The 22,711-nt window shown below is 39.3% G+C and overlaps 3 protein-coding genes across 5 annotated transcripts; 2 read left to right on the top strand and 1 right to left on the bottom strand.

Annotated features, from left to right (window-relative positions):
• LOC121906174 (tubulin polymerization-promoting protein) lies at nt 1–14,153 on the top strand. Its single transcript, XM_042424887.1, has 5 exons — nt 1–315; nt 6,299–6,379; nt 7,047–7,382; nt 11,434–11,587; nt 11,673–14,153. The coding sequence occupies exons 2-5, from the start codon at nt 6,366–6,368 to the stop codon at nt 11,880–11,882; spliced, it is 714 nt and encodes a 237-aa protein (XP_042280821.1). The 5' UTR covers nt 1–315; nt 6,299–6,365; the 3' UTR covers nt 11,883–14,153.
• cep72 (centrosomal protein 72) lies at nt 13,219–19,086 on the bottom strand. 3 transcript variants are annotated; one of them, XM_042424884.1, is made up of 14 exons: nt 18,813–19,086; nt 18,488–18,615; nt 17,289–17,481; nt 17,089–17,197; nt 16,746–16,948; nt 16,577–16,635; nt 16,444–16,486; nt 15,890–16,090; nt 15,612–15,793; nt 15,403–15,496; nt 15,130–15,308; nt 14,905–15,031; nt 14,702–14,813; nt 13,219–14,588 (listed from the first exon to the last, which is right to left on the bottom strand). In XM_042424884.1, exons 1-14 carry the CDS (start codon nt 18,886–18,888, stop codon nt 14,522–14,524), a joined length of 1,773 nt encoding a protein of 590 aa, XP_042280818.1. In that variant the 5' UTR covers nt 18,889–19,086; the 3' UTR covers nt 13,219–14,521. The 3 variants fall into 3 exon arrangements, with proteins under 3 accessions (XP_042280818.1, XP_042280819.1, XP_042280820.1); XM_042424885.1 differs by having other exon boundaries at nt 16,746–16,915; nt 18,813–18,946; XM_042424886.1 differs by lacking the exon at nt 18,813–19,086 and having other exon boundaries at nt 17,289–17,414; nt 18,488–18,569.
• A 287-nt stretch (nt 19,087–19,373) lies between these two features.
• Nucleotides 19,374–22,448, top strand: LOC121905747. The gene is made up of 2 exons (XM_042424245.1): nt 19,374–19,636; nt 20,161–22,448. The coding sequence occupies exons 1-2, from the start codon at nt 19,547–19,549 to the stop codon at nt 20,698–20,700; spliced, it is 630 nt and encodes a 209-aa protein (XP_042280179.1). The 5' UTR covers nt 19,374–19,546; the 3' UTR covers nt 20,701–22,448.
• Nucleotides 22,449–22,711: the final 263 nt, after the last annotated feature.

Here is a 22,711-nt window from a genome sequence, read left to right as displayed (position 1 = left end):
CCATTCTGCTTACACTACACATCTCTGCCTCTTAAAGCACCAAAAGACGCTTCGAGCTCAAACCGCTTGTTTATCACCTCTCCGCTGAGCGCTGAGGCGCCATCACCAGCCCACAACAACGAAGCGAGAGGAAAACAGCTCGTCCCGCACAGCCGCAGCCAATCAGCGGGCTGGTTTCTCTTCAGCATCACGGAGGGAGCGAGCCATCGGACAGACCTGAGCCCAGGCAGCGGGGAGGACAGAGACTTTGAGGCTGCGCGACGCGCAATTATGGCTTTGTGAAATTGACAAGGAGGTGAAGGATTACATCACCAGGTAATTAAAACTTACTTTGGCATCATGCCTTCATTAGCAGGATTTGGTTGCTGCTTGTTTTTGGCTCATGGCAGACCTGCATGTCTTCACCAAATGAAAAATGAAGAATTCGGTGACTGTATGGCAGCCTACACAATTTCAGCTGATTCCTGGAAGGTGTTGCTTTTGTTTTGTTTTCTTGCCTCATACTTCCTCAATAGTGAATTTGCAATATAAGATGTCTTTTAAACTGCTAGGACGTGTGGCAGCATGCTTTGCACAGACTTGAGAGCATATCTCAAGGGTTTATAGCCTATACTGTAATATTATGCATTGGCAGACGTGCGTCAGGTTGGTGACAATAACAAACGGATCACGTGGACTCGGTGTGAATCTGGCATTTGCAAGTTTATGTAACATGTTTCGCTCGAGAGACACACTCAGTCACACTGGTGTAACCAGCAGCTGCAGCCATCTCCCCTAACATAAACATGAGCTTTTTCCTCTCCTGTTTATCTTTCAAACGCGGGCTCAATGTGAGACAGAGTGAAAGATTCTCCAATAAGCACTATTATTGGTTAGAATTAATGATTGACAATGCATTTGGCCTGTGGCTGCAGCCTGTGTACCAAGCTGTTGGGTTACGTGTAGGCAGTTACATAATTATGCATGAAAAAAGGGATTTATGCTTTCATTTAATGGCTTCCTGATGGTCTGTATTTTGAGCTATAAATGGATTACAAGAGTAGTAGGAAGCATGCATGAATGGAGCACAGATATTATGTTTCAGACAGAAATATAATGATATAATGATGTACTAACATTATTATGAGGTGGTGATTGGTAAATTGCAAATTAATAATGTTAATAAATTCGGTTTTGATCCTGGCTAGGAGAGGTAATTAATGCATTATGATGTGAGTGATGTTATTCATGGACAGTACACCTCAGCTATAAGGAAGGTAATATGCTTATTTCTTCTCAGTGAATGGTGATGTGTGTTCTCCCCATAGGTTGAATTATGTATGCATGAGAAGAAGACGCAGTCACTGAGTTTGTCCCAGATTTCACTGTTCTAGGTTTCATCTCACTGGTCAGAGAGCCCTTGGGTTCTGTCACAAACAATTAACTACAGCGTGTAAATGACCCTATTTTGTTTGTGATGACTCAAATTCAGGTCAGGTGTATACATTTAAAAGGATTGCCTTTGGGGAGAGTGTTGAAGTCCAGCAGCATTTTTTTTTTACTAGATTTTTTTATTCCTGTTGACCTTCACATCAAGAAATAGTTGCCAATGTATTTCAGCATTTGTGGCTGCTGCACAGGAAAGTGCTGCAGCATAACAGACATTATATGGAATTTCCATATGACATTACAAAGTTTTTAATATCAGTTTTTTAAAATTAGTGAAATAAGCCATTATGCAATACAGTCTAGCTTCTTAAAATCTTTAACTGTACTCTATTCAGAGCTAATGTGCTGTTGGGTCAACAGGCCTTTCTTCATCTGAGCCATGTCAGGGACACTTCTGCTGCCTTTGGCATCATGTATTCCTCTCAAATGTGGGGTTGCATAAGGACCCCTGGGCTTTCTTTACACTGCCTTATACCTCTATTAGGCCTGCTGTTGCTGCCAACAATAACCACTGTAGCTTGTTTCAGATGTCTTGTTTTTCTACAGCACAATGCTTGCCAAGATCGTTGATTCACAGAGCAGGGTTTAGCGAGGTGAGGACTGACAGAGACAGTGTGGTGGTGACCTCAGTCCCGGGCTGCAGCGTGTTGATGTCATGCCCTCCTCTCTCCTCGTCTCTTTAGGGGGAAAGTGAGAGAGCGAGACTGTGGCCAAACTGAGAAATTGTTAAAAGGTTGTTTCCAGTGGTGTCAGGTGGTAAAATCCTGAAATACTGTTGAGACCAAGTATAAAGCTGGTGGCTGCTGCTATATTTTTATTATTGTCAACAAATCCCATGAAAAGACACATACCAGTAGTCCATCTCTCAATATTTTTGGACTTCCTTCATATTTAAAGATCTTTAAATATCACAAATATACTGTTTCCTTTTGAAAACATGGCTGAGTAATGTCCTACAGCACCTGGGCACTGTAGGTTTTAGAGAACTTTACTCAAACAGGAGTAAATAGTGTATTTGTTCCACACTAACATTTGGTTTTTATAGTGAGGTTTTACAGCACAGGGACAGCGTAGTTGGGATTGACTCAGAATAAACTACAATACCCATGTTCATCATAATGAAGGGCTTTTCTCTCAGTGCAGTTGATGTGTTAGTTAGATAGTGTTGGGGACAGCGATGGAGGTTTACGGCACAGAGGAATAATCTATGTGTGTCAGACTTTGTCTTTTGACTTTGGTTTTGATCTTTTCATGGGAATTTTTTTGACAGTAATAAAAATTTTGCCACTGATAGAAAGAAAATTTTTGACCATCGACAGCCTTATCCTTTAAAGATGGCGCTACATTGGTTGACACTGTTCTGCGTTGCTAGTCCCATTCATTAGCATATGCAGTCTGGCAGAAAGCTGGCAGACATGATGTACTTTATGAGATGGAGATCAGACCTGAGCAGACTTGGGGGGGCAGGGGGGTTTCACTGTAGTGATGATGGTTTCTGTTTTATGACTGACTGACACAGTCGCATTCCAGAGCAGCTGCCTGGAAAGGATACTGATCTAGATAGAAAGCAGATGGGATCTCTGCATGCTCACTCACCATGATGGCATGATGGACGAGTAGGCTACAACTAAACACTCACCTCACACACACACATCAAATCACTCTGGCGTCATCATTTTGTGTGTTAAACCATCTGCCAAACTAACAGTTAAACACAAAATTTTGTTTTTGGTATCTTAGTCTGCATGTCGTCTACTTGCTGATCTCCTCCCTTGAGAATGAATAGAATGTTCCAGCCATGGCAGCGTATTGTTGCTATGAATAGATGCAGTTCAAAATGGGTCAATTTATGGTTTAAGCACTCATCTGTGCAGTGTATTGCCAGAAGGGGAGTAAATGTAAGCATGCTGTCATCAAGTCACAGATTCGTCTCTGGAGATCTGCCTTTAACCAAATGGTTTCTCATTTGTATGTGGCAAAGTGGGGCAGAAAAAAAAGACACAGGACAAAACTGTTCTAAAATGATGGTTGTTATTTGTCTAATTATTATTAAAAACACACTCAGCTTTGAATTTAACAGCAATTAAATGTTTAATCTTACAATGTTGCAGCCACCCTATGGATTTGTGGGATTATACTGTCAGGAATGATTCTCCACTCTATACTGTCTTTACCTCCTATAATGATTTTATTGAAACCACTGTCAGAACAGCACATTTCCTTTCATCTCAGTGTGTGTGCCACTGAGCTCAGTGCAGTGTTAATGACCTCTCTCATGTATTGAACATGATGTGGTTTGAGGAGGCCTGTTGTACTGAGGACTGAGGCACTTGAAACTAGTGACTATAAATTGGAGGAGGAGAGTGAAAAGATTCCTTTGTCTCGCATTGATTTTGCCGCTGTTGTTGAGGCACAAAGGAAAACACACAGTGAGGAGCTGATCTACTGAAAAGTCATGGATGGCCACTGAGAGTAAAGTTAATAATGATGGAAACTCAGTGTGGGCCATACAGGAAGCTGCTGCATAAAAATGAGTCCAAGAGCTCCAAAAGTTACATTACATGAAGACACAAAGCAGGTGTTACTTTGCTTTGTGTCTTCATTTGTGATGTAGGTTATAACAGATGTTATTTGCATTACAGCTTAATTGTATTGATTATTAATAAGTATGTATACTGTGAATGTAAACTTACTTGAACTACTTGATTAAAAATCCCAAGATGTATCAGAATCTAAAAGGAATGCAATGTGATTAGAGCTGAAACAATTTGGTGATTAATCGATTAGTTCAGCAACAGAAAATGAATTGCCAACAGTTGTGATGATCTATTCATCGTTTAAGTTGTTTATCAAGCAAAAATGTCAAACATTATCTGGTTCCATCTTCTCAAATATGAGGATTCACTGCTTTTCTCTGTTTTATATAAGTGTATATCTTTAGGTTCTAGACTGAAATAATTGATTTGAAGACGTTGGGCTCTGAGAAATAATAAAGGATTATTGATTGGTCATGTAATATTAATCAACAGATTAAGTGTGGCACTGATCTTCCGATTTTATTCAGTTTTCTGTTTATACTCAGTCCAATTCAATTGGATCAGATTCCTGAAGATTAAACCACATCAGATTAACACTAATATTGATTTAATGTAGAAGAGCTTCTCAGGATTTATGTTGGAATTTTTTTCTTATTCCACAATAAAGCAACATTGTTGTTTTCTTTTGAGTATAAGATTTATTTAAGTGCAAATTATAAGCCAAATTGTACATACATTTTACTGGTATAAAATGAACCAAAATAGGCAACAAAGGGAAATAGAACTGTACCATTAATAACAAAGTATATATAACAGGGTATACCCATGAAATTTTGTGAAAATATATTATCATGCACTAAGAAAAGGTACAAATACTTAAGTGGATTCAGAGAACTGTATTGGATTTGGATTTGTGACCTGAGTTTTGAGAGTCTTCCATTGTTGCAAAATGGATTTTGATTTTCAGTCATCAACTAAACTCTGTCATGGGGAGATGTGCATATACTTCATTCAATTGTAATTTGTTGCTGATAGGTATACTTGAGATAAAAGATGGGGGCTTCGACAACCTCAATAATCTCTTGTCTCAGCCTGAGTCCTCGATGACATATGACTACAAAACCCCCTGCCGTCAATAGTGATAGTCTGCGATGTCACCATGTGTGTATGTGTGATGAAATGGGCATGGGTCAGACAGAGAAGGCACTTGCATTGGACAATGGCTTCCCAGTGTTCATAGCTCTGAATGCCATTATTCATAGACATTAATAATCTCTTCTTTTTTTCCCTAAGAATTGACATACTGATTGTAATGACTTTATGCTGTGTCAGTCTTGGGACCTTTGTACCCATTTAAGTGTTGACTGTACTTAGTAAGGTCACATTTGTGACTGTTGGCTACAGGGTCGTGGAAACAAAACCCTTTGCTCTACACAGCACCACTGGGGGTGAGTGAAAAAACTTTATTGGCAATGTGAAAACAATGGGGGACTCGCTTTGCTGGTTGGAGCAGATGGTTTAGTCCGTGCGACACACCATCTCTCTCCGGTTTGCATTTTCTTTGCATGCGTGTAAAACTATTAGCAAATTTTTGTAGAGACTTTGCTGGTATGTACTTTGCCATGGCAACACACATCTTTTGAGGATGCTGAGTTAATTATGGGAACAGCTGAAAGGTGAGCAGAGAACCATCATTTGCTACAAATATAATTCAGGTATACTTTATCTTAACATAAATAGCTTGTTTTCAACTATTTTTATATAGCAGTAAATTTGATTTTCCTGCGTCTTGCCTAATGAGGAATGACTACAGTGAGCTCTTCAGCTGTGATTCGAGTGTGAGGCTGAGTTGAGGAGGTGAAATGCTGCTACTCTGTACGTGGAGACGCAAATCAGGACGATGATGTGTTTAGAGAGGAATCCCTGTAGTCTGACTGAATGAAATCATCCTACACGAGAAAGAGAAGTTGCTCAGAAACAACAGCTAACATACGGTGGCAATCTGGAAGTCATTTGCGGTTAATAAAGAGGATTTTAATCTGGTTCCTTTTGAAATTGTTATTATCTTTCATTCTAATCTGAAAGGTTTTTCTTAGATGTATCTCTGTCTGTGTGTCAGACTTAATTAGACATTACGTCATCGACAATTGTGTTTATATTGGATGATTAAAGAGTGAAGAGAACAAGTGGAATATTGTACTTTTAGTCTGAAGAACAATTATGTGTTAATTGCTTTAATTTCATTCTTTCCTCCCTCTTCCTCTCTCTTATACTCACATATGTTCAGACACATCCTCTCACAGTGTTCACCTCCATTCTCATTTTTTCCACAGCACAAAGAGAAAACAAAAGTCTGCTAATCCAAGCACTGCACAGAGGGAACCAAATTCCTGCACAAGCATGGCAGACCAGAAGTAAGTTTTGGAAGTCATCTATATGAGCATGTCACTTCACATTTTGTGTGTTAGTTCAAACACCTATCTGCTCCCTTGGCTCTTGATTTGTGGGCCTTTTGATTTCCACAGAGATCTATTTATAGCCTTCACCTCTTTGCCAGAACACGTAAGACATCTGCCCATTCACAGGCAGCCTGTGCACAGAAACACACCTCTGGAGAGTCTTATCTTGCCTGTAACACTGAAGTGTCTCATAAAAAGGGACAGCTATAGACAAATTAGCAAGCTGTGTCTTGACCTTAAGGCATGACACACTGTTCTCTTTCTGCAGAAGAGTTTGGCTGTTACAAGGATCGCAGATCAGTTAGATTAGACGTATTGCTGCCAAAAATCCTCCTCTTCCTCCTCAGGCTAAATGAATGCCTTTTTTTTTCTTGTATCTGTTGCTTTTGATAAATTCCATAAGCTTTTCCTGGAAATAGGGATAGACATTATTCAATGTCTTTCCTTGATGTGCAGCCAATTATTACTCATTTGCCTCACTGACTGTGTTTATCAAATATTTTGGGTTATATAACAAGCCTCTTGCATTTTAACTATTCAGCTTCATGTATTAATGGAGAGTTTATTTACCTCTTATGTCACATTGATGGTCAGATGATATTGTATTTTTTTCCCCTCTCAGAGACAACATAGATGACTTTAAAGTCCAGACAGCCAAGCATTCTAACATCAGCTCAGCCCCTTTACGGCCACACAGTGAACACTCTAAAGACCGGACATCCAAAAGGCTTTCAACTGATTCTAATGGGACCAGTGAAGGAGGCATGGGGTCGTCCACACCAGTGGAAGTGACCGCTTTGGAAGAGTCGTTTCGTCGATTCGCCATCCATGGTGACACGCGTGCTACTGGCAAGGATTTGCACGGCAAGAACTGGTCCAAACTCTGCAAGGACTGCGGCGTGATTGATGGCAAGAACATCACCCTCACTGACGTCGACATCGTCTTCAGCAAAGTCAAGTAAGAAAGACACCAACCTTATTCTGCACTAAAGGATACATATTCTGAATTTGGGTTTTACCTTTTATTGTCCAAAAATATGTTTTTAGTAGCCCTTATTTAATTTGCCAACATCTGAGCCATGAGTAATTCTGATGTTTATATATTACTTTAGATCTGTGGAGCTCACCACAGGCATGTTACTACAGGATTGTGTTCTTTTACTGCATAGCATAATATTACTGTTGCAACAGCAGAGATGACTACAGGCTTAGTCACTTGGATCTGCACACCCAAAGGGACACTAAAGTGGCTCAAACAGAGTAGCTTTGTGGTTACAAGAACACAGAAGCGGAGATGAAAATTGGCTCTGCTCAGCATGTAGGAATCAGCTATTTCTATTCTGTTTCATTACTATCCATAGAAATGAATCAACAGCATTGTCTTCAGCACAATGTCAGGTAAAACAGGCACCAACCTTAATGTAAACTGACTCACCACCCATAAAGGGCAATGAAAACTGTCTCAGAGTCAAATTGTAGGAATTAAAGAGTCATCTGTTTCATAGTGTTTCATTAGAGTCCATAGAATTGAGTAATTTATGATTCTGAAACAGTAACTATATGATATTATAATATAAGTATAATATAAAGAACTCAGAGACACTTTGTAGTTTCATGTTTTCTGGCAATAGTATTGAACATGCAATTCTCAGCTGAAGCTGTCCATCATAAACAAAAGGCCTGGATGGCTCATCCTGTATTTCCACAGGCTGGGTTGATTCATCCCTCACTGCTTGATTTACGTGAAGTAGAGTCTAATAATAAGCCGTGACCTCAATATTATTCCACCAAAGGAGAAAAACTTCTAATTTATACAGCTATTCCCAACTATACAGGTGTATAGTGTATGTGTACAGGTGTACAGAATATCTTAAAACTATTTGGACTGATGAGTGCAGGTATCTATTATATAATATTGCCCTATCAGACTACATACAGTTGTTGTTTCATAAGTTACACAGCAAACAAATTGTGTAAGAAGAAAAGACAGAGCTTTTTCAGTGTGTATCTGCGCATGGCTATTTTGGAGATCTTCATTCATACACAAAGCAACGTTTTTATATCCTGGTTGAATGACGTGAATAAAGATTATTCTGCTACACAGCACCAGAATAGAGGAGTATGGTTGGAAGCCACTCATCATCATGTCAGGAGTGGAGAGGTTATGAAAAAGGTCTGCTTGGGAATCTCACATTGATTTAGTGGATTTTCCATCTTCTGCCAGTGTGTAACCATATACTGCTCAATCTCAGTCATTTCATGTACACACCTACACACATGAGATTCAAAAATGTTTTTAAGTGTTATTTTTAATGTTCAGTAAAAATGTATTATTTAAGAAGAAGTTAGAGAAGAGAAATGTATATTTTTCCACTAAGCTGGGTTTTAAAGACTGAGGTTTCCAATCAATACCAGCATAAAATATTGTTAATATTTTTTATTTCTCATTTCTTGTTTACCAAGTATAAACACACAGTGAAGGTATTTGAAAGTAAGTATTCTACACTGAGATGGATTTGGTAATGTCACTTGTCCTAAATTAAAACCCCCCCAAAACTCACACCAACATGTTTCAAGAGACGCACAGGAAGGATATGGCATTTATTGTCACGGGCCACATATATGGCATCACTTGAAGAGCTTTATTCATGCATCTTTAAAATTTTAAGCTTTATCATGCATAGCCAGTACTCCAACAAGGAACATGCATATCTTTCCACTTTCAGAACATCTTGTGACTCATAAAAAGCAATCCCGACGGTATACTACTGCAAGATATTTTAAATAGGATTTGGCTTCAGGATATAGCTATGCTATATATAATCTAAAGCATAAAACTGAGCTGTTTTACTCTGCATCTGCTCATGACTGGCAATCATACTGCTCTTAACGATGGATGCTCTGCTGAATGATAATGGCCATCTTGAGCTTTCCTTCATTTTCTGATATTTTTTAAAGCAACAGAAGTATCTTGTATTTCTGGACTTCTGAGTCACCCACATCAACACCTTCACAGTTGGCAATGGGTGTTTATGTTTTATGTTGAACATTTTTCTTAGCAGGACTAAATAGGGAATTTCTGCAACAACTTAAAGCTGACTGTGGGATTTAAGCTTGGCAATATTTAGAAATGTGCAAACAATATGTTGAACGCCACTGTATAAGTTTAAAGGAAAAAAATATGTTTCCCTTGCATTTTTGTATGGCTTTAGTGGCAAATCTGCACAATGTTATACATAAGCTCCTTGAATATGTCTGTGGTGTGTGAATTTGCATGCTCTGCTGACTGAGACCTACAGGTTCTAGTCAGAGTCCCAGATAGTCCAGCATGCATTTTGTAATCTCACAGCTGCTCAGTATGTTGAGCAGGATTGTACAGTAGAATTTGAACAAAGCTTGTGGTGTGTGTACACTTCAGAGCCAACCACAGGATGAAAAGAGGTACAAGCTGGGGGGAGGGGCTCATTTTCATGTACTTTCTGACTCCAGGCGTGTCTGAGCTGCCATGCCAGAGATGCAGATCTCGACTTTCCTTTTAATCAGTGTCAAAGCTCTTTGCTTGCACACGAAAAATTAAACATCTTAATGAGCACTGGCTAATCACAGTATGGCTGAATGAGTCCTTATTATGGAGGTCTGCTGCACCACATTGTGCCTGCTTGGAGCCTTGAACACCAACCACAACATAAACTATGGATGAGGTAGAAATCTGGCATGTACTAATTAATTACTAGCATGGTCTTTATTTTCCAGGGTTTGGTTGTATTTCCTCACCACTGAACATTATCTTAGGCAGTATAGAGGTATTCTCCACTTTTGCATTAAACAGATTCCACTAACTACTGCCGGATCCATATCATCATCATGTACTGCAGATGGCTGAACTATGTAAATAAACTGCAGGTCAGCTACCACAGTGTTCCAAAAATTACACTCGCTCTCTGACCTTTGCCCTCTTTAACCCTATCATAGCCTCCTTGCTCCTCCTGATGCTTATTTGCTGTTTATTTACACAGCTGAACTATTTGTATACTTCTGGGAATTTAATAGGTCAGTATTGGGAGATATGCAGAGGACACAGAGTCATCTTCTTTGGACAGAAATGGCAGCTGGACTGGAGCTCTCAAATGTTTAACACTGATGGATCGCCCAAACAAAACCAGTCACTGGATGAGTCAAATTAATAATAAACCCAAACGCCCCTGTTTACTGTGGCTTGTTGCTATGACAGCAGGTTGCCCGGGGAGACTGCAGGCTTTATAGGCCGTTGTTTAGGTGATTTATCACCACAGCAATGGCTGTTTGTGTTTGTGTTACTATGCACTTTCAACATGGAAGTGAAACGGGCAAAAGGCCAGTTAAACAACTGGAGCTCTCCCAGATGGAGAATGATTGATGATGATGATCTGTGGTACGGTCTTACAAGTGGTTTCAACAATTTGATCTTACGAATGAGAATACAGTGCCTTCACCAGTACTTAGTAGCATTCAGCAGGTCTAAATGTCCCTGTTAGTCAGCTGGAATGAAAAACATCAGAGCTCTGGGTTCTGAGTGCTGGTGCTGGGAAACTGTCATACGATATACAACCCAACACGATATAATACATGACATGAAGAGACATTCACATTTACAGGCTACAGCTGTATGCGTAGGTCTGCGGAGTTGCTCAGACGACAGTGAAGTATTGATACACACTAGAGAGATGAGATCCAAACAGTGAAAGCTTGTCTCACTGTTTATCTCAGCGGGATACCATCTCCATGCTGTGTCTTACATCTGCCATGCTGAAGTGATCACACACGGCTCTGTGTACACTACTGTCCGCTCTCGTTTTAAGATTTCAAACTGCACTGAGAGGCTGAAAAGACCTGCTGATAAAGCAAACCTAAATACAGCCTTTTTGTCCCTGGAGATTCATGTGAGCAGATACTCCTTTCGGGGGGTTTTATGTGCTATAGTGCGACAAGTGCTATCCCATATTTATGCTCCTTCTCCACTCACATTTCAGGAAGAAAACCTGTCGCACCATCACATTTGACGAGTTCAAGGTCGCACTCAAAGAGCTTGCCAGAAAGAAATATAAAGAAAAGACCGCAGAGGAGGCTGAGGCCGAGGTCTTCAAGCTGATTGAGGGGAAGGCACCTGTCATCGCTGGAGTCACGGTAAGACTTCATAAGGAGTCACATCATTTTCATTTGAGCAACATTTGCTGAATAAATTCAAATATTTTGCAAATTTTCCTCACAGAAAGCCGTGGCTTCCCCGACAGTGAGTCGTCTCACAGACACCACCAAGTTTACAGGGTCACACAAGGAGCGTTTCGACAACACCGGCCGCGGGAAGGGTAAGGCGGGACGAGTTGACATAGTTGACACTTCCGGATACGTCTCAGGATACAAACATCAAGGGTCATACGAAAAGAAAGTCACTAAACCTACCGAGGCCAAACCCATGTGAGGGAGAAGATGGGGAAATAAACATTTGATCAACTACTAGGATAATTTTCTATTAAAGGAGTACTCAAAGAAAGCACAAAAGAATAGGTTTTCATATATTTTTCCCACCCATCTATTTTATGTGTGTGTGTGTGAGAGAGAGAGAGAGATGTTTTTTGAGTTCCTCTCTTTGTGAAGTGTGAGAACTGGAAAACTGTTTACATGTATTTTTACAAAGTCATCACCAGCTGGTACATTCCTGTCTGATAGCGAGTTACTGCCAAACACTGAACAAAGAGAACAAATGAGAGAAACTGCTATGCTATCAATACTGAAGCTTTGTTGTTATGATAGGGCCTTATATTATTTATTGAGCACAATGAACAACAACATGCCGAGAAAAACAGAAGTGGGACAACAGTTTGATGAATTATCAACATCGCACCTTTTAATGGAAATTTTTCTACTCCCATATTTAGACGAATAAATACATTTTCAATTTGTTTAGCGAAGTTCAAACGATAATTGGCACACTTTTTTGACAGATATTATCCATCTTTTTTTCTTCTGAAAACTTAAAATTGTTAATTCCATCTTCAGTGTTGTTTGTCTGCCATCCCCACTTGTCAACTGTAAGTCTTTACAAAATCTGCTGTTGATTTATTTTATAAGCTCACACTGTCATTTGAATAATTTGCCTTCAGCTCAAACCAAGAATAGGATATTGTTATATATTATATATTGTAGGATATATGTTTTTGTCAATTTACTTTACTTTTTTTTTTACTTATGGCATATCTTCTGGGTTTTATAAATGTGCTAAACAAAGAAACAAAAAATCCTACCATGCAAATTATTGAAATGGGTCTTCTTGTAACACTTAAACTAAATTTATTTAACTAAATTTCTCTATTTTCTCTTACACTGTCATTATTCAGACCCTATACTATCTACCTATACACAAAACATTTTGATAACGCGCATTTCGCAATTGGTGAATTCAGCTGAAGAAGGAAGTTCTGACCACAGCAGATGAGCTCAGTTGTACAAGATTGTATTTTTAACATTCTACTTAAAATAGTTTATCCTTATCAGATTCATAAACAGTAGTTCTAATATATTTGTGGTAAGATTGTGTATATTCTAAAAAGTTTTAGCCACATGGCTTAATTTATGACACTGGCTTCATGTTTGTTTCCTGTATTGCTGTACTTTGTGCATGTTGTATATATTGCATTTGATTCAGGAGCATATAAATGATCTGAGTCTGTCGTATATTATTGGAACTGCGGTGCCTGCTGTGAGGACAGACTACTGGACAGACTTTTCTTGCTTAAAAAAGTAATGAAATTGTGGGATCGTGATAAAATCTTGTATTGCTTGAGATCAATATGTATTAACTTGTACATGTGCAAAGTCAGCTACCTTCTAATGCTGTTTTTGTTGATCAAGAGTACCTTTAACATGTGGTACTGTATCCAAGGCACAAATTTGACTGAACAAAAAAGCAGGGGTTTACTATTCTATCCTTATAAATACTGTATGAGATAAAGGGAAAATTGCAAACAAGTAATATACTTTTGTAGAATATTTTTCCAACATTGTGTTTTTTTCACACTTGCCACACACGACCTGTAGCCTCAGCTGATGAAGAATCATGCATCAAGAGCAAAACCAGCAGCTATCAGTGTGTCATAGTCTTTTGTCTGCTGCAGTAGCCTGAGTATGATCCGTTTTCTGTGCTTAATGCCAAATACTGTGCACCTTTAATGTGGACGAACAATATTGTCTTTTTTTTTTTTTCTTCTTCTTCTTTCAAATAACTTTTAATGTGCTATTGTGCCCCAGTGCATGCGGTGTGTTTTTGTTCTTGTTCTTTAGACCTCTTAATGTGTGTTCATGATTTGTAGTGCTTTATTGAAAATAAAAAAAAAAAAACACCCCAGAACCTCGGCTGAGTAGGTTACGGGGTGTCAGTCAAAATATTATGTTTTATATTCTTATGGCTTGTTGAGGTATATTGTGAATTGTGCCAATCGCACTGACCAGTGACCTGTAACATTCACATAGAAAACTGCATTCAGTTTACTGTATGTAGCATCCACATCCTAACCTGATTTACCCTGCTCATGTATATGTGTATGTGTGTGTGTGTGTGTGTGTGTCTCTCCAGCCCTAAGGCAGAGGTATAAATAAAGTCACAGTGCAGCTGGAATCTAGATGCATTCATTCCACTGCAGCGTACAAAGCAGATGGAGACATAACTGACCTAAAAAAAGGGGGGGGGGGGGGGGGGGGGAGCAAAGAGACACAATCTTGCCACTGATCCAGGAAATACATTATGATCTTCTCACTAACATTTTCCCCCCCAAAATCATCTGTTAACATAACAGCCCTGTCACACACTTATATACAAACTTTCTTGAATGAATTGCCTCTCCCCCGGTACTGTTTACATCAAGTAAACGTGGCCTATGCATATTATATTTTGGAAATAATGAACGCTGCGTTTATCAAAAAGTGCTGGGAACTCAATTGGTACAAAAAATTAAATGTACACTGCAACAACATAAATAAAGTTAAAATTAATTGAAAACAGTCTGTGGTTGCTGAAGCTCAGTATAGTCTTGCTTTGATGTATCCATTGCGGTGTGCATCTCCTCATTCTTTAATGTTCCCGCTTCCCTTCAGTTCAGCCAGCAAACACTCATTGGTAGCCACCAGGGACCTGCGGCATGTACAAAGACACAAATCACATAAACAACCAGGCTGATTACATCATTGTTGAGTGTGTATAGTTACAGATAAAGTGCCACTGCTTAGATGAGGGCATTCTCTTGCCTGTGGCTTTCTTGCAGCATACTTGACAAATCCTTGACTTTCTCAGCCTCCTGCACTTTCTCCCTCAGCCCCTCGATCTCTTTCCTCAGCTCCTCCACTTCCATCTGAGCCTCTATGGATGTGCAAGAACAAAGTATGGCAGGTTATGGGGGAAACAGCTAAATATTCACTTAAATGTGTCTCCCACTGGGATTGTCACTCACCCTTAATCTGAGTAACAGGGGAACTTTTCATCATAGACTTGAGACACTGTCGTTCTAATTTGATGAGCTGCTTTTGTAAAGCAACATTCTCCTCCAAGACGATCCTCAGCTGCTCATTGAGTTTGCCCTGTGTTGGATTACACACACATACTGAGCTCATATGTCTGGAGATCCTATGAAGCTGATATTGATCTATATATTGTTGCAACTATAGAATCCACTCACGACTGCACTGCGAGTTTGCTCCAGCTGAGCGGAGAGATTACAGACTTCAATTTTGTGCTCTTCCTCTCGTGCAGCCGCTTGAAAGCCCAGTGCACCAGCTTCCCGTCTTAAGGTCCTGACCTCGGCCTCCCGGCTGGAAATATCGCTTTCCATCATAGAGAGGATCTGGACTGCCTGTGCTAGAGCCAGAAATAGAAATGATGGGAAGACATTCATTATCTCAGGCTCCTGTAATTAGATACCGCATTCCACAAAACCAAACTCCCAACTCACACAGGAAGTTGTTGTTATGATGCAGCGATCTCTCTCCTGTCCAGTGTTTGTCGACGAGGTTGAGGAGCATCTCCAGGGGTTTCCTATAACCACCCTGCGAGGTGAATTCAGAGATAAGTTGACGTCAGAAGAGAAACATGAAAACAGCCAGGAGAAATTATTCATAATTCTTGGAGTGAAATAGTTAGAAGATTGAATTAACTTTCTACCTTTTTTTTCTTTTCATTATGCTGCAGCACGCTGGATCCCCCTTCTGTCTTGTTGAAGCTAGAATAGGTCAGTCGTGGAGGATGTAAAATGGGGTTGGAGGGATCAGACAGATTCAAACCAGGACGACGAGGACTGGGTGGCCGGATATTAATAAATGAAGAATTATGACGGTGATCTTGATCTTGAAAAATGTTGAAAACACACATTGAGCAACACGCCAAGAAAGTTGCATTTGTTATTTATGAAGTCATAAAGAAATCTGTCATTCAGTTCTTACCAGGATTAGGAGTAAAATGTCCCTTGGCTGCATGTCTGGTTTGTTTGATGAACTCCTTTTGCTTTTGTTTGGCAGACACAGGTCTGTGTTTCTCCACATAGGGGCCAAAGGACACCTTTGGTCTTTCAGTCACTTTTAATGAGGTAGAGTTTTGTTTATTAGATGTTTCCTCCATGTGGGGCACTTTGGACCCAGTGTTATCTGGTCGGTTACAAATAACATAATAAAACACTGATTAATACACCTTCAATAGGCACAATGAATTTATGATTTATAAAAAATAAATAAATTGGCTTCTATCTCCACCTACTGGTGGTTTTACATATTGTCAACAACAGAAATGAAAGGACACTGAATTGAGAACAACTACTGACATTTATTCATCTTAATTTAACTATTACAGAATTTTTTTCTTTAGAAGGGGGGCTTTCTGTATACTCTGCCATGTACTAATTTGCACCTATTACGTCTCTCCAGATAGACTACCAACATGTACCAAAATCACCCAAGTGATTTTCTCTACAGGGAGAAGCAAAGACACTTTGCAAACGTACCATGTTTTGAACGGGGATACCTGAGGATGGATTCAGCAGTTTCCTAAATAAAAAAAAGAACAGATTTCTATAATAATGCAAATGTACGAGTAGTGATGGTGATAGTGTTTGATGTACAGGAAAATAAAATTACCAGTTTTGGAGTGGAGCTCCTCTGTTGTGTAAAATCTTTTGATTCTTCCTCTCTGGATTCTGAGACAGAAGACAAACGCAGACAATTTGAGATTTAAAAACAAGAAAGAAAAACTTCAACTGGTTTCATTTTTAAATAGAGAAATATCATTTACACTTAAACATCTTACCTCTCTGCTGGTGAGTTAACTGTGACTCTGCTTCCTTGCGAACTGAGTCAGTTTCACTTTGGCCATCATGATCCGTCGCAACAAAGTTTAACACAATATCGTCAGTGTCAGTCAGGAGAGAGAGCCTCTTGGTTAAGCGGTCAACTAAAGCCAATCTCTGATCGCTGCTTCTGGTAATCGCAAGCAAGACAGCAAAGACAGAACTGATAACTTTTAAGTATGATGTACAACGTGGCAGGAAAAGACAACAATAATATAAATTTTGTTGTGTTCTTTGGCTGACACAATACACTGATTTAAACATATACACTCATTTAAGTTAAGCATCTGGCATTCAGTGTACCTTTGGTCAGCAGCCGGACTCAGAGAGGAGCTCTTCTGTTGAGGTAGAAGGTCAGATGAGAACTGCCTTATGGCAGCTTTGCGCTCAGTGTCTCTGACTGAACAGCCATCTTGAAAGCAATAGAGGATACACATAAATATTAAAACTGATCTAATCTGATCTGATATGAGCAGAATCTGGGCAACATGGCTATATCTTACCCAGCTTGCGTAGGCTGGGCATGGCATGCACCACAAAAGGACGGTAGTCTGGGTAACTTTTGGTCAGTGGGTTGAGTCTGAGGTCTAGCTCCCTCAAAGCTGGCAGCTCAAACAGCACTTCAACCTCTTCGAGGGAAGGTATACAGTTATAATATAGGATTAGTCTCTCTAGCGTTTTCAAGTGTTGTACCCCCTGCGGAGGAAGCAAAAAGTTTCAATAGAGGTTAGGTGACAGTTATCATCAGAGTAGTTCATAACAATGTCAATGCCTGTTTCTGCCAACGACACCTAAAAAAAAAGTTTGAAAAATATTTGTTGGGTTGAGCATATGAGAGAGTGTACGGGTGTGATCTGAGATGATCACACCTCTCTGCAGGAATAAAAGAACTCCGACCAGGGAACAAGAACAACTACTGTAATTTACTGACATTTATTTTCATCAGTTTTTTTTAACTGCGCTTGCCTATAAAACCTTATGGCATTCAAATCAAACTTACATTTTTTTAATCATACTTACAGAGAGGCAAATTTTTTGAGGAATGGCTCACAGATCATGTTTTTTTCCCACCAAATAAATCTTAAATGATTAACTAATGTAGAGATCGTAATTAATAACAATGTCAGTGACTGTTTCTGCCAACAACACCTACTACAAAAGTTTGAAAAATGTGGTTGTTGGGGTTTGAGTGTGTATAGGTGAGTAGAGGGAGGTATGTTCTCAGATGCATTTTGTTTATCCAATTAATGTGTTTGAGTGTATAATCTCACTTCAGTGGTTGAGCCAGATTTGTTCATTTTAACAGCAAGAGGGCTATAATGTCAATACAACAACCTCTTCAAACGTTTTTCAAAATCACTGAGTTTTATTTTAAATGCAAGTTTCTAAAATACCAAATGTCAAAATATGGGAAACGTGTAAAATAATAATACAATATTTCCACTTGATTAAGTCTTAGGTTTGAATATTTCATTCATTGTAAACATCATACAGTTTCAAGGAAAAGCTGGGAACAAGATGATAACGAATGTAATATATAATACTCAGATAGTGTGGAATAAAATGTGTTTTTCCCCCAAACTTAAAGCTCCTTAAGGGGAATATAATAAAGGAGAAAGCTATAGTTTCATGTACGTAGAATTATGTAGAACAAACACGTTTACAGTTCAAAACACCATCCAGAGTTTAACCCTAACGTCACCTCCACAGAGATGAGTGCATTGCAGGAGAGATCCAGAGACTTCAGACGGACAAAGTTATTCAGTGCGTTTCCCAGATGTCTGATCTTCTCCTCGTATGTCCCGGGGAGGCTCAGTGAGCGGACATCACCTGTTTAAAAAGTATAACTGCATTAAAGTGATTCTGGTTGGCAGCAGGTTGACAGTTATTGCATGCGGCTGTTAGCTGTCGTTAGCTTCAGCATCGAAACTTTTCTCAACGCCACGCTTTTACTCTTCAGTGTTTTTACCTCGAGGTTACTTTGTTCATTTCTATGTAATGTTATGCTTAGTATAAGATAATATTACCCAGATATGGATGTTTTAATTGCAACCTGTCCCGTATCCACTGCTCTGTTACTGTTGTCAAACACTCCGCCGCCATACTTTTCGAACTGTTGCTGCCTTCAGTGACTGTCGAAAAACGTAAACTTCTTCTTCTCTTCTCCCTGTCCTTCTAGGTTTCACCATTACAACCTACAACCTATTACAACCCACACAAACAATAATGATTGTTTCCTGCAAATCTTTGAATAAAAATCTGTGTCCTATACAACTAAAAAACAGCGGGAAAAGATATCACCGCCATTGTCTTGATAATTTGTATGTGAGTTGAGTCAATTCGAATGTATTTTCAGATCTCATACAAAAAGCAATTTAATTGCTTTACAAAGTGACAAAACAGTAAAAAGAAATTTTTTCAAGCGATTCACAAGACTTCAGTCGAATTCAGAGCTCCTGCCGATTCTCTTTTGGCAGTAGTACAGTAATATCATGAGCTCTCAGAAGTGATGATTATCCAGCTTGTACAGTAGCAAAGTTTACGAGTGATTTTGAAGGTATCCTTTGGAGCCTGCGCACGGTGCATATCCGGACGTGTCACATGTCAAAACAAACGCGCCGCTGTTCCCATGTAAAGTTAGCTCTGCAATCTGCCGATCATATTAAATACACACCGACATACACGATACAGTTGTAGTTTACTTTCATTGACATATTAATTAGAAGCCAAATAACTTTCTCTGTTGCCAATATTGTGTTTAATGGCGTCCCGTGCAACAGACTGGATCACATCATGTTCCAATGTTATTCTGTCTGCCACAGCACTGCACTCTTCTTCTAAACTCTTTAAGGTAGGTATCACTCATTCAGTATAGTGCCAATGTAGATGTGTGATCTTGTAATTTACGAACTTTAACTTTTAGGGCTGAAACCATGAGTCATTTAAACTAGTCGGTATACAGAAAGTTAATCAGACTATCAAACTATTTTGATGATAAGTTCATCTTTTAAGTAATTTTTCATGCAAAAATGCCAAACATTCACTGGTTCCAACTTCTTAAATTTTGGGATTTACTCCCTTCTCATTTCTTAAATGATAGTACACCTGAACTGTTGGTTGAACAAAAGCAACTTGAAAATGTCTCTTTGGGCTCTGGGAAGTAGTTTTTGACATTGTTTTCTGACATTTATATAGTGAAAATGATAGTTGCAGCCTTAGTAACTTCTTATATTTATTCATAGTGTAAAATAAGTATAGGTGTTCAGAATACTTAATGGTTGGCATCTCTGTAACTTTAATTATAAGTTCATTAATCAGTGAATCCATGTTTGCTTGCTGTTTTATGACTGCTTCTACTTTTACCTCCCTCTGCAGGATCACAGGGCTCCTTCAGTAGGCCTCTTCTTCCTTGGACTCTCTGCAGGACTTTGCGTCTTCCATCCCTCCAGCTCATTCCTCTCCTCCCTCCAGAAGGAAGCAGAGTGGGCCGGCGAGGTTCTGGCTCCAGCATTGGTCTCCTTCCACTTCCTGTGGCTCAGCGAAGACCGCAACACGGCGCATATCCTCCTGTGTGGCTCCTGCCTGCTACTGGGACTGTGTGACTGGCTCTCAGCAGATGCACTCACAGTCTTGACTCGTTGTCTGGGCCTGTCGTCCCTGTCCTGCAGCCTGACTGTGTGTCTGTTTGCCGGTAACGTTTTAGGGGCCCTGGGCGGGGTGGCCCTCAGCCTACCGTTACTTGTAGCTCCGGGGGCTGGAACAAACACTTTTGCCCCTCTCATCTCTCCAGTTGCCACTGAGGGAATGTTCAAGTGGCTTTTGAAAGTGTTCATGTCTATAGGCTGTTGGGCCTCAACGCAGGCCCTTGACAAGTTTCTGTTGGACTTGACTGACAGATGTAACATAAGCATTTAGTAAACTAGTAGAGACCTGTATGATCTGCCAGGATCTGTGTTCATTCATGCACTGTGTCAAATGCTACTAAGTGGTCAGTTGGACAGATGTAGAATTTTTTGTGCCCAACTTACATTTCAGGACATTTGTGAGGAAGATTTAAGTTATATTTGATTGTGATTCCTACTAGAGCTGAAATGATTTGGCAGTTAAAAATTGATCGACATCAATTTTTATTAAGTCAATTATCAAGAAAAAATTCCAAACATTAGCAGGTTCTAACATCTAAATTGTAAAGATTTGCAGCTTTTCTCTTCTGGTTATACAAATTAAATATCTTTGGGACTTAGACTGTCATTTGGAAAAAAACAAGTAATTAAAGGAAAGAGAATTGTGACAGGAATTTTTCACAATTTTCTGATGTTTTATTGACTAAACAAATAATCAAAAAAGTGATCGATAATTAAAATAATCATTGGTTGCTGCACTAGTTTCTACATTGGAGGTGACATATACTACACGATAACATGGTTAAGGCCAGAATACAAACTTATTAATGAACAGTGAACTAAGGCTGGGCTGTATGTAAAAAATGAATATCATGACAACCAGAATATCTTTTCATGATATTATTATATATCACAAAATCAAGTCAATTTGTCAGCATGTTAATGAAAAGTCAAACTGGAGCTGCCGTTTAAAATCCTTCATTAAGGCAATTAAATTGTGTATTGTGCTATTACAAAGTCCCACATGTGAATATACTGTATGGTAGCTGCTAAACCAAGACCTTGGGTGAACATCATATAAGCTTCATTTGAATGATAGTACTAGATTTAAAAAAAGACACCAAGATACCAACAAACCAGTCATTTGCATGAAAGTACATGACCACAATTTACATCTGATATCCCACGGTGATATTCTGCGTCACTGTGGTGCAACAATGATCTTTTTAGTCATACTGGAAGTACATGGGTGACATTTATTAAGCTATTGAATGTGGCATTTTAACTTTCTATGTGAGCATTTCCAGGCCGTACACACTTATAGGCCATTTGTATCCTCCACACATCTCTCTGCTGACACTTTTAGTGTTCTGTCCTCCAAAATCATCCAGCTGTCTCAGAGTCTGGGTCTTGTTCATCATGCCGCCTCTGCAGTATCACTGTTAAAATGTCTGCAGTGGTTTAAGCTCTTGGCCTTGATTTTACATCATCATGACCATTTGATACTTATCAATGCTTTTTTTTATAACCTTGGTTTTTAGTGGCTTCACTGTTGACTGAAATAACCTTTTTTTGTACTCTCACCATCACTTAAACCAGATCTTTATCATTTAGTTTGTCCATCGGATTGTCCTTGTAATGTATTGATATTCCTCACAGAGAATTGCACTGGACACTGCAGACTCTCTCAGGATTTCAGAGTTGTGAGCAGCTGCCTCAGCACTTTTGCTGCTGTCTGCGCGCAAGGATCTGTGGCTTTATGCCTGTCTGTGGGATAGTGCCTTTGTTAAACCTCAGGTGACCAGGGATTCAATAATTCTGTGAGCTTAGAGTGCAAAAAAAGGATCACTGTAATTGTGCCGATTGTGTTTTCTGTCATGATTCATCATACAGTTAATGTCTTTGTTTTTAACGTTTTTAAAAATATCACATTTCGATATTGTACTTTTATTTATTCCTTTTTTTGTTGATGTAAAATAAAACTGATAAGGCTCTCTAAAGGAAGAGAAAGTCAACATAACTTGAATAAATTGTTTAACAGAATAATCACTCATGCAACTTTTCATTACATTCCAAAGATCTCTTGGCTTCCGTTCAACTGTCCTACTGTTGCACTTATAGTACCTGCAAACACTGAGATGTTTGCAAGTACATATATATAGCACCTAAGAACTGGCACATATCATCTAGCTCTGGCTCAGGCTGCTGGTATTAGCATCCAAATCTCCATTCTGCATCTGTCACCCCACCACTGCAGCGGATCGGGAAACTGCACTGAGCATGCTCGCTGCAGTTGCAGCCTG

This window comes from Thunnus maccoyii, chromosome 10 (assembly GCF_910596095.1).
Source record: "Thunnus maccoyii chromosome 10, fThuMac1.1, whole genome shotgun sequence".
Classification (NCBI taxonomy): Eukaryota; Metazoa; Chordata; class Actinopteri; order Scombriformes; family Scombridae; genus Thunnus; species Thunnus maccoyii.
The sequence above is the reverse complement of the archived record's forward strand: the minus strand, read 5'-3'. Positions and strand labels throughout refer to the sequence as shown.

Excerpts from the sequence above, each read along its gene's own strand:
- LOC121906174 (XM_042424887.1), top strand. Across the intron at positions 7,383-11,433 it reads ATCGTCTTCAGCAAAGTCAA|GAAGAAAACCTGTCGCACCA; the intron begins GTAAGAAAGACA and ends CTCACATTTCAG. Across the intron at positions 11,588-11,672 it reads CTGTCATCGCTGGAGTCACG|AAAGCCGTGGCTTCCCCGAC; the intron begins GTAAGACTTCAT and ends TTTTCCTCACAG.
- cep72 (XM_042424884.1), bottom strand. The coding sequence starts at position 18,888 with ATGGCGGCGGAGTGTTTGACAACAGTAACAGAGCAGTGGATACGGGAC. Across the intron at positions 17,198-17,288 it reads GCCCAGCCTACGCAAGCTGG|ATGGCTGTTCAGTCAGAGAC; the intron begins GTAAGATATAGC and ends ATTGCTTTCAAG. Across the intron at positions 15,794-15,889 it reads ACATTTTACTCCTAATCCTG|ATCAAGATCACCGTCATAAT; the intron begins GTAAGAACTGAA and ends ACATTTTTCAAG.
- LOC121905747 (XM_042424245.1), top strand. The coding sequence starts at position 19,547 with ATGGCGTCCCGTGCAACAGACTGGATCACATCATGTTCCAATGTTATT. Across the intron at positions 19,637-20,160 it reads CTTCTTCTAAACTCTTTAAG|GATCACAGGGCTCCTTCAGT; the intron begins GTAGGTATCACT and ends CTCCCTCTGCAG.